This window comes from Equus przewalskii, chromosome 23 (assembly GCF_037783145.1).
Source record: "Equus przewalskii isolate Varuska chromosome 23, EquPr2, whole genome shotgun sequence".
Classification (NCBI taxonomy): Eukaryota; Metazoa; Chordata; class Mammalia; order Perissodactyla; family Equidae; genus Equus; species Equus przewalskii.
The window spans coordinates 4,883,012-4,898,999 of NC_091853.1; the positions used below are offsets into that span (position 1 = coordinate 4,883,012).

At 37.2% G+C, this 15,988-nt stretch overlaps 1 protein-coding gene across 9 annotated transcripts in view; it reads right to left on the reverse strand.

The window, feature by feature from the left end:
- The window catches only part of CCDC181 (coiled-coil domain containing 181), a 44,516-nt gene extending 34,207 nt beyond the window's left edge, over positions 1 to 10,309 (reverse strand). For 2 of the 9 annotated variants that reach the window (XM_070591542.1, XM_070591536.1), the window contains exons 1-4: positions 10,069 to 10,270; positions 9,729 to 9,790; positions 8,184 to 8,284; positions 5,053 to 5,188 (exon numbers count right to left, since the gene is read on the reverse strand). In XM_070591542.1, the coding sequence (XP_070447643.1) occupies positions 5,053 to 5,169 (117 nt within the window). In that variant the 5' untranslated portion in view covers positions 5,170 to 5,188; positions 8,184 to 8,284; positions 9,729 to 9,790; positions 10,069 to 10,270. Of the gene's footprint in view, positions 1 to 5,052; positions 5,189 to 8,183; positions 8,285 to 9,728; positions 9,791 to 9,833 lie in introns of all 9 variants that reach the window. The other 7 variants (XM_070591545.1, XM_070591540.1, XM_070591543.1 and 4 more) reach the window with 5 other exon arrangements.
- Between the last annotated feature and the right edge of the window lie 5,679 nt (positions 10,310 to 15,988).

Below are 15,988 nucleotides of genomic sequence, written 5' to 3' on the forward strand. Positions count from 1 at the left end.
TCAAACAATATCTAGAGAAAAATGAAAATGATAACATACCATACCAACTCACATGGGATGCAGCAAAAGCTGTACTAAGTGGGAAATTCATCACAATACAGGCACACCTTGACAAACAAGAAATCTCAAATTACACTTAACTGAATTAGAAAAAGAAGAACAAACAAAGCCAAAAGTCAGCAGAAGGAGACAAATAATAAAAGTCAGAGCAGAAAAAAATGCTATTGAAACAAAAAAGGCAGTAGAAAGGATCAACAAAACAAAGAGCTGGTTCTTTGAGAAGATAAATAAAATTGACAAAACCCTAGCCAGACTTACAAAGAAAAAAAGAGAGAAAGCTCAGATAAACAAAATCAGAAATGAAAGAGGAGAAATAACAACAGACTCCACAGAAATACAACTGATTATAAGAGAATACTATGAAAAACTATATGCCACAAAATGGATAATCTAAAGGAAATGGATAAAGTCTTAGACTCTTACAACCTCCAAAAGCTGAGTCAAGAAGAAACAATTTGAATAGACCAATCAGAAGGAAAGAGATGGAAACAGCAATCAAAAGCATCTCAAAGAATAAAACCACAGGACCAGATGGCTTTCCTGGGGAATTTTACCAAATCTTCAAAGAGGATTTAATACCTATCCTTCTCAAGCTGTTCCAAAAAATTGGGGAAGATGGAACACTTCCTAACACATTCTCTTAGGCCAACATCACTCTGATACCAAAGCCTGACAAGGACAGCACAAAAAAGGAAAACTACTGGCCAATATCACTGATGAACATAGATGCAAAACTACTCAACAAAATTTTGGCAACCCAAATTCAGTAATACATCCAAAGGATCACACATCATGATCAAGTGGGATTCATACCAGGGACACAGGGATGGTTCAACATCTGCAAATCAATCAATGTGATACACCACATCAACAAATTGAGGAATAAAAACCACATGCTCATCTCAAAAGATGCAGAAAAAGCATTTGACAAGATCCAACAGCCATTTATGATAAAAAAAAAAAAAACTCTTAACAAAATGGGGATAGAAGGAAATTACCTCAACACAATAAAGGCCATATATGAGTAACCCACAGCCAACATCATACTCAATGGGCAAGAACTGAACATCATCCCCCTGAGAACAGGAACAAGACAAGGATACCCGCTATCACCACTCTTATTCAACATAGTACTGGAGGCTTTGGCCAGAGAAATTAAGCAAGAGAAAGGAATAAAAGGAATCCAAATACGGAGTGAAGAAGTGAAACTCTCACTCTTTGCAGATGGCATGATCTTATGTATAGAAAACCCCCCAAAACCACTGGAAAACTAATAGAAATAATTAGCAACTGCAGTAAAGTGGCAGGGTACAGAATCAACTTACAAAAATCAGTTGCTTTTCTATACTCCAACAACGAACTTACAGAAAGAGAACTCAAGAATACAATTCCATTTGCAATCACAACTAAAAGAATAAAGTACCTAGGAATAAATTTAACCAAGGAGGTGAAGGACTTAAACAATGAAAAGTATAAGACATTACTGAAAGAAATTGATAATGACATAAAGAGATGGAAAGAGATTCCTTGCTCATGGATTGGAAGAATAAACATACTTAAAATGTCCATACTACCCAAAGCAATCTACAGATTCAATGCAATCCCTATCAGAATCCCAATGACATTCTTCACAGAAATAGAGCAAAGAATCCTAAAATTCATAGGCAGCAATCAAAGACCCCGAATTGCTATGGCAATCCTGAGAGAAAAGAATAAAGCTGGAAGTATCACAATCCCTGTCTTCAAAATGTGTTACAAAGCCATAGTGATCAAAATGGCATGATGCTGGTACGAAAACAGGCACACAGATCAATGGAACAGAACTGAAAGCTCAGAAATAAAACCACACATCTACAAACAGCTAATCTTGGACAAAGGTGCCAAGAACATAAAATGGAGAAAAGATAGTCTCTTCAATAAGTGGTGCTGGGAAAACTGGACAGCCACATGCAAAAGAATGAAGGTAGACCACTACCTCAAGCCATACACAAAAATAAACTCAAAATGGATGAAAGACTTGAAAATATGTCCTGAAACTATAAAACTCCTGGCAGATAACATCGGTAGTACACTCTTTGACACTGAACTAAAAAGGATCTTTTCAAATACCATGTCTTCTCAGACAAGGGAAACAGAATCAAAAATAAACAAGTGGGAGTTCATCAGACTAAAGTGCTTCTGCAAGGCAAAAGAAACTACAAGCAAAACAAAGAGACGACCCACCAATTGGGAGAAAATATTTTCAAATCATATATCTGACAAGGGGTTAATCTCCATAATATATAAGGAACTCACACAACTGAACAATAAAAAAACAAACAACCCAATCAAAAACTGGGCAAAGGTTATGAACAGACATTTTTCCAAAGAAGATATACAGATTGCCAATAAACACATGAAAAGATGTTCAACATCACTAGTGATCAGGGAAATGAAAATCAAAACTACACTAAGATACCACCTTACACCTGTTAAAATGGCTCTAATCACTAAGACTAAATATAATAAATGTTGGAGAGGGTGTGGAAAAAAGGGAACCCTCAAACACTGCTGGTGAGAATGCAAACTGGTGCAGCTATTATAGAAAACAGTATGGAGATTTCTCAAAAAACTAAAAATAGAACTACCATACAACCCAGCTATGCCACTACGGGGTATCTACCCAAACAATTTGAAATCAACAATCCAAAGTAACATACGCACCCCTATGTTCATTGCAGCACTATTCACAATAGCTAAGACATGTAAACAATCCAAGTGCCCCTCGACTGATGATTGGATAAAGAAGATGTTGTATATATACACAATGGGATACTACTCAGCCATAAAAAAGACAAATTCATCTCATTTGCAATAGCATGGAAGGACCTGGAGGGTATTATGCTAAGCAAAATAAGCCAGACTGAGAAGACAAACACAAGATGATTTCACTCATATGTGGAATAGAAAGAAATACACGGATACAGAAAACAGTTCAGTGGGAAGGGGGATGGGGGTGGGCACAGCGGGTGAAGGGGAGCACTTACATGGTGACAGTCAAGAAATAATGTATAACTGAAATCTCACATGGATGTAAACTATTATGAACTCAATAAAAACAACAACAACAACAATTTAATTCCACATGAACCACAAACCAGTATTATAACATCACAAAACCTTGGTGCACATGTGCTGTTTCTAACTAAAACCTTCTTACCTAGCATCTCTCTCACATCCTCACCTACCAAACGCTTTACCCCTACAATAGGTCATTTTTTTTCTCTTTGTCAGGCAATTCTCCACCTCCTAAAACAGTTTTATGGGAGCTACAAGTTGTTGCTCTCTTCAACCCCTTACAATTCCCTTCCTGTTTTACTTGCTCAGTGGCCATCTTCTTCTGACAGCCTCCTCTTCCTAAACTGCACAACATTGCTAGATGTCCAATAAGCAAATAAACCTGACACATTAAAATGACTACCAAATAACTACGATTAAACTAAGAAATCTGCATTGTACTTGTTCTTTTTAGCAATATTTGATTCTCTGGTTCGTTCTTACAGTATCTGTTTCCAAATTCTCCTTTGGCTTTCACTTCTTTCTTTTTAAACCCCACTACAATAAAAACTACCACCTTTTACAGTGAAATCTTCCCCCAACCCTCACCCCTGTCTCTACCTCTCTCATCCGTTTTTTTCTCCCAGCCTCAAAGGAAGAAGTGATTGTAATTATCTACTGGAATGAGTCCGATTCAGGAAATCACTTTATTTTGACCATTGCTGAATCCCCAGCACCCAGAACAGCCTCCGACACGTGGCAGGTGATCATTAATATTTGCTGAATGACTAAAGAAATGAAACAATGAATCATCATCACTTCTCTATCACCCTGTGCTTTGAATATCACACCGTTTCAGTCATGAGACTAGGTTCAAACTTACCACTCTGGGATATCTCTACCTCTACTCATTCTGATTATTTTTCTGTTAAAGATGCACAAAACTCCCATTACAAGCCGTCTTAGAAAAATGTTCACTTTTGACTCTGTTGCGTTTTTCAAATATCATCTATCCCATTTGTCTTCTCCATTGCATAAGAAAGCAAGATGGAACTAAGAGAAGTTTGTGATGTAAAACCTGCTGCCTTTATTTCCTCATATTCTTGTCCTTAACCTTCTTAAATCTAGCTTCTACTGTAACTGCTCTAAAGTTACCTGTTCTTATCCCAGTCTTGATCTTTTCTTCATTACTTCCCTATTTATTGACAGTAATTATATATATACTATACATACACATGCATATAAATATACACACATATCGATACACAGACATAAACACACACACATATACATTATATATAGATACACATACACACTATATATACGTAAAGAGAGAAAGAATAAACCTTCCATGACCAGAAACTGTTTCATTTTCCTGGATTTCCCTTCTACACGTCTGATAGATGGTAGGTGACCATGTTTAATGGCTCCACTTTTTCCTACAAGTATTCCTATGGGTCAGTCTTTGATCCTTCAGTTTTTTCTCTATGTTCATTCCCCTGAAGAGCTAATTCACTCTTAAGGTTTCAACTACTGGCTGGAGGACAATTTTTTTTGAGGTTTTGTTTTATTTTTCATTTATATTAAAAGTATAGCCCCATGATTTTACCCAAGTTCATATAAAGTAAAAATTAACTGTATTTGTTTTTACTTTTGATGCAATCAATGATCTTATTTATTTATATTGCATAAATAATAATTTTAGCTTTATTAAGTGCTACCTTAATCCCTGCTCTCTCACTAATTAGCCCTATGCTTCAGGATACAACATTTAAACTCTCAATTTTCTATGCCTCAACTTTCTCTTCTCTAAGATGGGGATAATAATACTTGCTCTATGTACATCAAAGGAATTTTGTGAGGTTTAGATGAGAGAATATATGTGAAACTCTTCAAGAATTACAAAGCACGTTGTTAATGTAATTATTACGAATGCTGTTGGCAATTTAAATATACCTCCATTATGCCGGCATCACTTTTTTCTTTTTCATTAATTAACCACTCCAGGTCCTTTTCAAAGTCATCTTCATATTCTCCACTTTCTTTTGAATCAGCATCTTTATTTTCATCCATTTTCCGTTAAAGAATAATGCTATAAAAGAGATAAAGTATACGTTATGCCCACTATAAAGGCAGTATGGAGAATGGAGATTAATGTTGAAATTAAGCTAATTAACACATAAAAACACAAAGAATGGAATGTTCAGAATAAACATGTATCTGTATACCCCAAAAGAGAGACTTACAATGGCCAGACATTTTCTAGGTGTACCACTCCTAACAACCATCCCACCTTCTCCCAATTCCTGGAACCCTAATTTACAAGGAGACTAAAAAAGGTGACTAAGAAGACTATCCGAGGCTTAAAGAAGGATTTTCCACATCCCCTGCCAATCATTAAAACTCCCTGACCAGGTGAGAGCAGATGACTCAGCTTTTCAGTCTCAATCACTCACATTTTCTTATGTTCAAATAAAAACAATCCTATCAATTCCCATCTTCAGTTTCTCAATCCTTCTAGTAATTTATGTGGCATAATTATAATTTGTGATCTGGGCACTTTTTAACTACATAGCAACTGATTCTCATTTATGGTAAATGCTGACTTCCACAGAAGTCAAACTGTTGTCAATTCTAAATAAAACATATTTTTCATTAAAAAAACAAACTGTGGGGGCCAGCCCGGTGGCATAGTAGTTAAGTTCGCACACTTCACTTTGGTGGCCTGGGGTTCATGGGTTCAGATCCCAGGCACAGACCTACACACTGCTCATCAAGCCATGCTGTGGTGGCACCCAACATACAAAAATAGAGGAAGATTGGCACAGATGTTAGCTCAGGGCTAATCTTTCTCGCCAAAAACAAACAAACAAAAACCCCAAACAGTGATGCCTCTTTGTATCAAAGACAGTGACAAGAAATAGGGATGTCAGATAAAAGTTAATAAATGTTTTCCTTGTCTTTTCCTAGCCCTGATGTCAAGGAAAGAAAGGGCTTCCACCTCATGATTAAAAACAAAATACAAAAAGGGCTGGCCCGGTGGCACATGTGAAAATGGTGTACAAATTCAGTCATTCTTAAGAGAACTAAGCTAAAGTTTTCTATAAACTGAGGTCAGTTCCTAGGCTTGCTAAATTTTTGTGCATAATTTTTCCAACAAAAGAAGCACATAAATCCTTACTCATAATGTGAATGTATATGTATGTGAGCATCCTATATATATATATATATATATATATATATATATATATATGTATGTATGTATATGTTAAACTTTTGACAAACATTGTGAACATTTACAATGTTCCTATATCTATTCCTATAAAGATTATAAAAGAGACCTATCCCCTTGAGGTGCTTGCAGTCTGGTACAAAAGACAAACATAAACAAAACACATAAATTAAAAATGCAGATAAAAAACATACATAAGAAATGTAGATAAGTGGAATAAAGCTATACATAAAGGACTGTGGAAGGGAGAATTAAAAAAAGCAATTAAACTCACTCTAAATTGGAATATTAAGGAGAGCTGAGATGGGGTTTGCATACTGAGTACCAGAGTTCACCAGTTACTCCAGACAAAGAGAAGAGCATGATAAAGAACTAACAACATAGAAGTGCATGGGACTGTCCAGTGTGGCCTGAACATAAGTGTGTTCCTGAAGAAAGATCTGGAAGGAGTGAGAAGGGGTCAGTTTGATGTCATAATATCTTTCCAAAAAGTAAAGGATTGAGGTAAAATTGTTTATATAGATCCAATTGTCATGAAATAGCCAAAGGTAAAAATACATAGCAATAATCTGAACGTTTTCCACTACTGATTTAACCAAAAACAAAAAGAGCGGTGCTCCCTAAATGGACATAGAATTTTAGGTCCAGTTTCAAAAGAACCGTAGAAATCTGATCTTCAGGGCTCCAAGCACCTGGGACCCTCTTTCTGTACCTGCCTTCTCTTGCTCCTACATCAAGAATAAGTGGCCTAAAGACCTTTTTTGAAGCAGAAAGCACAGATGTCAAGAACACATGAGACCCAGGCACATTTTTAAAGATATGAAATGAGCGCTATTCTGCCTGAATTAACAAATTATCCACAAACTTTGTTTTGGCCATTGGCTTCACTTTACTCTCCCCAAATCTTTGACAAGACTACCTAATCTGGTGCCAATTTTACTAAAGTGAGATTTGCACTTTCTTCCTGCCACAGTTTGCCATCAAACGATAGTGAAAGCATGTGGGAGAACATCTTTCCACTAGCTGCAGAAGCACCAGCTAAGCGAGGAGATACAGCTTTTCAGGACTATGCGTGAAAAACATTTTAATAGGTTTTAGTGAACCGTAGGTTCAAAATGAGTTAAAAGAATGATAAGCACATCCCAAACGTAAATGAGCCCCAAGGCTGAGACCATGGGTGAGATACAGATACCGTGTGAAGCACCCTACCCAGTGTCCTGCACTACAGTTTAAGGGAAAAAACACAAGCTGGAATACATCCGGAGGCTAGCAAATCAGGAGAAAGGGGGATAAAGGAGAGGAAGGGACTAAGGCAGTCTATGAGAGTAAAATGCCTCAAAACCAGCTTCTGATGAATACTTGAAAATACTGGGAATGTTAGCCCAAAGAAGAGAAAACACAGGAGAGTCGTGACAACTGCTTTACAATATTAAGTGGCTGCCATGTGAGGAGGATTGGACTTGTATAATTTCATGTAGTAAAACAAGCATCAAGGGCTGGAAACTCAGGGACAGATCCTGGCAACGTAAGACAGAAATAACATTTTCAAACTTGTCCTGAAGGGTAGTGAGCTGCCTATTGGAAGTGCTGTGTTCTCTGTCAATGACAACGGAGAGTGCAGCTTTAGAAAAACAGTTGAGCTAGATGACCCTTAAGGTTTCTTATAACTTTTTCCATAAGATGTAAACTGGCAAATAACTGCCAACTCACGAAGAGCAAGAGAATTTAAAAGCAAAAACACAGTACCATGACAAAGCTTAATCTAAAATAAACGATTATTGTCTGTATAATTGAATTCAGGATTTAAAAAAATTCTAGACTATATAGTAGACTATAATTCCTTTTAGATACTTACTTCTTTTAAACTAAGAATACAACGTGGACTTTCTTAAAGGACTCAAAGTAAGGCTTTAGTAACTTATAAAGCAGAGGTTGAGAGCAATATTTTGAGATGACCTAGAGAAACCAAATCATTATTTCAGAGTGAGTTTATTTACCACTGCGTAGCTGCAAGACAGACTAAACTATGTAAACTGTTATGTCTACCTACTAATTAAAAGCAAGGGTGCCATGAATGATGTAGAATAAATTAAAACTCATTGTGATCCAAGATACTTATTTAAATAATACTATTTTCACAGTCACAAATGCCTTAGGATAATCAGCTCCTTTTCAGATCAGGGATCTTGGTATTTACTATTTTAAGATGTTTAAGTTACATAACTAATTGTTAGAATAAGATTTCTGTGGAACTCTTCAGTCCTTTCCCTTAATTTTATAATAAATATAGTTCAGAACTTATAAATAACTGGTTGCCTGAAAATTTTAGTGTATATGCCTTACTATTTACAAAGAATCTCACCCATGTGAAAACTCCATTTAAAACTAAAACACAGAATCAGCATAATAAATAAAAGCAAAATGCTTGAGACGTTAAACATATTAGGTGTTATTAAATTATCCTATTATGCCTTAATTAAAAAGAAAAAAGCCACAGTTGAAGTGCCTGAAACGTAAATGAAGTTGCATCAAATCCGAAGTGCCATTGTTTTCCTATCTACATCTTCAAAAAACTCACGGCTGGTTCTAAAGTAAACAAAGAACATAAATCACAAACTCTGGTTAGCAAATCCCTTAAGCCTTTTTCAAATGCGTCACAGGATATTCAATCCCCTTCAGTTCTTTTAATCTTCATCCCCTGGGTATCGGCCATATGGTACACAGTCAACAAACGGGAACAAAATTACATCTTACAAAACTGAGTCATCTAACTCTCACTCCTTGTGAGTTGCACACATTTAAATTTCAATGTTTATCATCAGTAAAAATCTATGTAAGGCACTTAGACCAGAACCACCCTCTTAATAGGGAACTGTAGTAGGAGACAGAAATTAATTCCTTCCTCCTGGGTGTCTGCTAAATCCCATGAGGGAATGTGACTGCACATTTTTACTGTGCGTCCAAGCTAAGTCCAGACATATACACAATTTTGATAACTTTCTTTCGGGATTCAGAACATTCAAAAACAGCTGAATCTAATTCATTGACTCCAATCTTATCTCATAGCCTTTTAAACATATGCTTGTTTAAAATCTAAGAGAACTGAAAGAATGTCAAAAAGAACGTCTTTTAAATAACTACTTAAGCAAAAGCTAAGCCATACTTATACTTAACATGAGACCATCTGGCCCATTCTTCCTGGGGCATCCTGCCAAACCTGTGATCCCATGAGTAAATTTTTTTTAGAAAAACTCATCATCTGTCACAAAGTATAACGATAAATAATACTTAATTATTTAATTATGTTTATTAATAAATAAAATTAATAATAATAACAAACACTAGGTGATAATTTTAATTTGTATGCAGGGTCCCAAGGTACCACCGATTAAATGAATACCTTAGCCTCTTCATGAAAACCAACATTTCAGCAGTGACTTTTTTCTCCCATGGATGAGAACTCTGAGAGGGGAAAGAATAGAACAAAAGTGAGAGACTAAGCTACCCTCGAAGGGGTTTTCCTCATACAAAGCGAAGCAAGGCGTTGCCAGGCTTCCCCACCAGCGCCAGGCTCGGTGGACCCCAGACTCCGAAGGATGAGGCGCCAACAGAAAGGCTCTTCCCTCGTTTCTCTATCCACCTTTCCTCCCAGCTGTCCCAGACTTTAACCCTTTTCCCCTCTTTCCCCCGTAAGTATCTCCGCATCATCCTTCCCTTTCTCCCTCTGTATCCCCTCCTGCCTGTGTAAGATGCAGCGGCTGGGGTCACACAGCTGCCCGGGGAAGTTCTTCTCTCCTCCTCTTTCTAAGCTCTCTGTAAGCCAATGAGACGAGGGAGAGCCCAGCACCTGCTCCCACCGCGGCCAGGGCCCGGCTGCCATGGTAACGGCGCGCCGCCGCGTTCTCCATCCGGGCCTCTCTTACTACGAGGGTGCGGTGGCCCCGCGCAGGCGCAGACGACAGCCTGACTCACCCTACGGGCGCTCTGGCTGGTGCCTATGAAGGACCTGTCAGGCTGCGGTTTCCAGGGTGACGACCGAGCAACCCACGCAACACCCACAAGTTTGCAGGCGTTAGTAGGAACTGGCGTTTTGGCTGTGAAGTTACTCAACGTGTAGCTGTCTCTCGCCAGATTTGGAATTTGTGAGAACAACTTCTAGAAGTGTAGTTCTGTATGTAATTTTCTTCTCCCTTAATGTCAAAAAGTAGTTTCAGTTTTCATTAGTAAGCAGACTGCTAATTAGTTACCAGATTTTTGACTCGAGATTTTGTTTTGTTTGTCCTGCATCAAAACCAGAACTTTATTTACCCAAGAGAGTGACCAAAAGAAATAGGATGTTTGCTCCAGCTTTCTAGCATGTCTGAATGGTCAACTAGACTTTTCTGAAATCTTCCTAAAACCTGGTCTTTATGTACAAAGAAGCAGCAAGATGAATTCTACATTGTGATGAGAAATGACAAGATTTTAGGAACTGTCCATTCTCTGCCAGAAATAAAAAGAGGAGAAATGAAAATTTTTCCTCAGTACAATCCAAAAGTTCAGATTATTTTTTGTTTATTATTAGAATTTTTTTTAAGGAAAATTAGCTCTGAACTAACATTTGCCACCATCCCCTTCTTTTTGCTGAGGGAGATTGGCCCTGAGCTGACATCTTTGCCTGTCTCCCTCTATTTTGTATGTGGGATGCCACCACAGCATGCCTTGATAAGTGGTGCATAGGTCTGCACCCCAGATCCGTGTAAGCCAGGAGCGTGAACTTAACCACTGCACCACCCTATCATTTGGTATGATGGAGAGTAAATTTTCTTCAAAGAGGGACAATGTAAAATTGAATTTTTAAGTATTCTCCGAACTTTAGAGTAGACTAAGTTTAAAAAAATAGACAATATTTAAAGTTAAAATTAATTACAATACCGAGTGCACTTCCTAGCTGCAGTGTAGAATTTATACTTGTAATGACCTAACATTTCTTCTGCCACAGGGCTTAGGTCTTAGGCCAAACACTTGAAAAAGACAAAACATATAAAATTATTGACTGTTGAAGGTGGAAGGAATTTTAGTCAAATCTCTATTAGTGAAGCTAGAATTACTACCAAAGCCAAAGTAGACGTCAGGTTTCAGAACTCCTAGTTTAACATTTTTCCCACTGACCCTCCCAAATATTTTAAATGTTTTTGCAAATATTAATGGGTTACAGCACCATTGTTCATAGTAGCCAAAAAGTGGAAACGACCCAAGCGGCCATCAAATGATGAATGGATGAATAAAATGTAGTATATCCCTACAATGGAATATTTTCAGAAATAAAAAGAAGTGAAGTACTGATAAATATTGTAGCATGAGTGAACTTTGAAAATGTAAATATTATGTGAAGAAAGCCAGACACAAAAGACCACATATTGTGTGATTCCATTTATATGAAATGTCTCAAAGAGGCGAATCTATAGACACAGAAAGTAGATTAGTGGTTGCCCAGGGCTGGAGTGGGGACACTTTTGGGGAAAAGTGGGTGGGTAACTGCTGAAGGGTGTGTTGTACGGTATATGAATCACGTGTGAACGATAAAAATGTTACCAAAAATTACTAACGCAATAGTGAGCAAACCATGACTGGAGAGTTGAAAATATTGGTTTTCAAGATTGCTTAATGTATGGATCCTGTCTCCTGTGCTTAACTAGCTTATAGAAGATTTCATTTCTAAGTCTAGATGCTCTGTCTGTAAAATAGAGCTAATAATAGTTGCCTTTAGGACTGTGAGGATTAGTGAGGTAAGCCATTTGCTCAGCACAGTGCCTGATGCATGCAAAGTGCTCAATAAATGGTGCCTATTGTCATTACGTAGTTTTCCAAAAGGATGAAAGTGGGTTCTAGAATATCTTTAAATGTCCAAAATGGAAATAAGAAAAAATGTTAATTATGTATGGAATTCTGCAAGAAAAATTTCCCCTACATTATCAGTTTTTGAGTATAAAAGATCTGGATTTTAATATATCGATTTCAAAGAAATGTATGTTGAACAGTACAATTATACAGCCCTTGTGTTATATAACTGATTGAGCATTAAAAGTGGAACGGATAGGTCTAAAATCCAGAAACACGTCCCACTTAAATGGAAGTCAGAGTTCCAGTTACTTCAACCACTTACAATCCAGTGGCAAACAAAAACAAGTGTAAAAGGCTTGGAAGCAATGATAAAAAGTTACTACAAAGTTTGTGAGCTGAGCTTGAGCCATTTGTAGGAGAGTCTGTCACTGTCCTTTGGCTTATTTTATACTAATAAACTCAGGTCTCTGAGTTCCCAGCCCAGAAATTAGAATGTAACCATTTGAAAGGAAGAGAAAGAGAAGAGATGGGCTGTTAAAAGTAGGCACACTGAGTAGACTACATGATGTTCACCACCCAAAGACTAATTACCATCCATCACCATACACGTGTGCCCTGTCACTCCTTTCGCCTTCCTCTCTCCTCCCCTCCCCTCTGGTAACCACTAATCTAATCTCTGTATCTTTGTATTTGCTTGTTGTTGTTTTTATCTTCTACTTATGAGTGAAATCATACAGTATTTGACTGTCTGAGTTATTTTGTTTAGCATAATACCCTCAAGATCCATTCACGTTGTTGCAAATGGCAAGATTTCATCTTTTTTTTAATAAATGAGTAGTACTCCATTGAGTATATATACCACATCTTCTTTATCCATTCATCCAATGATGGACATTTAGGTTTCTTCTAAGTCTTGGCTAGTGTAAATAATGCTGCAGTGAACATAGGGGTGCATATATCATTCATGTTTTCATGTTCTTTGGATAAATACTAGAAGTGGAATCGCTGGATCATATGGTAGTTCTATTCCTAATTTTTTTAGAAATCTCCATACTGTTTTCCATAGTGGCTGCACCAGTTTACATTCCCACTAGCAGTGTATAAGAGTTCCCTCTTCTCCACATCCTCTCCAAGACTTATTTCCTTTCTTGTTGAAGACAGCCGTTCTGATGAGTGTGAGGTGATATCTCATTGCAGTTTTGATTTGCATTTCCCTAATGATCTAGTCTACACAGAAATTGAAATATAATGATGTACACCTGAAATTTATATAATGTTATAAGCTAGTGTTTATAACAGTGTTTATAACCAGTGTTAAATGAAAAAAAAAAAAACCAAGAGGTGGAAGAGAAAAATAATAGCAATTAAAAAATAATTATTGAGAGGCCAGCCCAGTGGCATAGTGGGTAAGTTCATGTGCTCTGCTTCGGCAGCCGCAGGGTTTGCCAGTTTGTGTCCCGGGTGCAGACCTATGCACGGATCATCAAGCCATGCTGTGGCAGCATGCCACATACAAGATAGACGAATGTTAGCTCAGGGACAATCTTCCTCAAGCAAAAAGAGGCAGATTGGCAACAGATGTTAGCTCAGGGCTCATATTCCTCACCAAAACAAAAATAAAAACAAAACAAAAAATAATCGTTGAGAGCTTATTGCACAACCTTACTGATTAAATGTTTACAAAAAAAAAAAAAGTAGGTACACTGACACCAGAAAAAACTGGAGGGGTGACAGAGAGACATGCAAGGAGAAAAACTAAAAAGAGTTGAAAGCAGAGACTACCTAGAATAAAACCAAAATGTTTGATCATCTTTTCTAAGGGCAAGCAGAGACAAACGATAAATTGCAACACTGTGCAATATTGCACAACCTGTAGTGATAAACCTGAGCTACTCAAAAAGATTTATTTCTATCTCCTGTTTAAAAAGGTAGGAAAATACTAGGTTTTCAAAAATTTCATTCCATTTTCCCTGTTGAGTTCTTTACGTATGGGCCCACCTGGGAGATGAATAATTCCTAATCTCTGCCTGAAGGAGCTCACAGACTCATAAAGGAGATAAATTTAAACAAAGGGAGCACAATGTGACACACAAGGCACAGATTTAGCTTAAAAATGGAGGGATTAATTAGGAGAAGGGTGACAGTAAAAAGGCGTCTGCAAAGTGTTGACATCAGGGCTGACTTTGGACAAATGCAAAGAATTGTGCAAGAAGGGCAGGTAGGGGGTAGGCCTTGTACATAGGAATGGTAGCATTTGCAAAGGCATGGGAGGAGGAATCAACCAGTCTGCTCCAGGATCTTCATGTAATTCAGAATTGCTGTCTTAAAACATGCAAGATGGGGCATGGCATAAGATGAACTCTTATCCTTCATTGCCTATGGCAGCATCTGAGATCTTAAACATGTTGTGAAAACAACTGCGATATGATCTGTGAACATTTCCAAGAAAATTAATAATATCCTTGGGAAAGTTAAGTATATCATTCATTTTTTCGAAACTGTGAGTTCCTTAAAGCAGAGACTGAGTTTTAGGTATTTCTGTATACCTAGCAGAACTGGCATTTAAATGTTTAGTAAATATTTATTGAGTTTACATAACCAAATAAATGAACTAATTTTATTGTGAATAACCTTAATCATATGATTTATATAATCAATTTCATAATTTCCTCCTAATATCAGATCGGAAGTTACTGAAGGAATTAGTGTTTTGATGATCAGGGAGGAGAGAGGGATAAATTTCTAAAATGGGGCACTTTGGAAAGTGCAGAACTCTGATAACCAGAGGTGCCATGAGTCCACGAGAGCACAGGACTATCATGTAAGTGAGGAAGGAAGGATGGGGGAATACTAATGATACATTTGGCAATTTTATAGTGTTCAGCAGCTCACTGCACCTTCTCCCACTCCACACACATGCCATTTAAATAATCTTATTTACAAGAGCATCAAAAAGAATAAAATACTTAAGAATAACGTTAACCTAGGACGTGAAAGATCTGTGCACTGAAAACGAGAAGACATTGATGACAGGAATTGAAGAAGACACAAGTGAATGGAAAGAGCTTCCAGTTCATAGGTTGGAAGAAGAGTGCTAGAATGTCCTTACTACCCGAAGTAATGTACAGATTCAACGCGATCGCTCTCAAAATTCCGATAGAACTTTTCATGGAAGTAGAAAAAAAAACCCTAAAAATCATATGGAACCACACAAGACCCTGAATAGCCAAAGCAATCTTGAGAAAGAACGAAGGTAAAGGCATCACACTTCCTGATCTCAAACCATTACAAATCTAGAGCAATCAAAACAGTATGGTGATGGTGTAAAAACAGACGCATAGACCAATGGAACAGAATAGAGAGCCCAGAAATAAATCCAAGCATATACAGTCAACTAACCTTGGACAAGGGAGCCAAGAATACATAATGGGGAAAGGATAGTCTCTTCAATAAAAGGTGTTGAGAAAACTAGATATCCACTAGCAAAAGAATGAAATTGGACCCTTATGTACATCATACACAAAAATTAATGGACTAAGGAGTTAAATGTAAGACTTGAAACCATAAAACTCCTATAAGGAAACATCAGGGATAGTCTCCTTGATTTTGGTCTTTGCAATGATTTTTTGGATATAACACCAAAAGTATAGGTGACAAAAGCCAAATTTAAAAAGTGGGACTACATCAAAGTAAAAAGCTTCTGCACAGCAAACAAAACCATAAAGGAAATGAAAAGGCAACCTATGGAATGGGAGAAGATAATTTGCAAACCACATATCCAATAAGGGTTTAATACCCAAAATATATAAGGAACCCGTACAATTCAATAGCAAAACA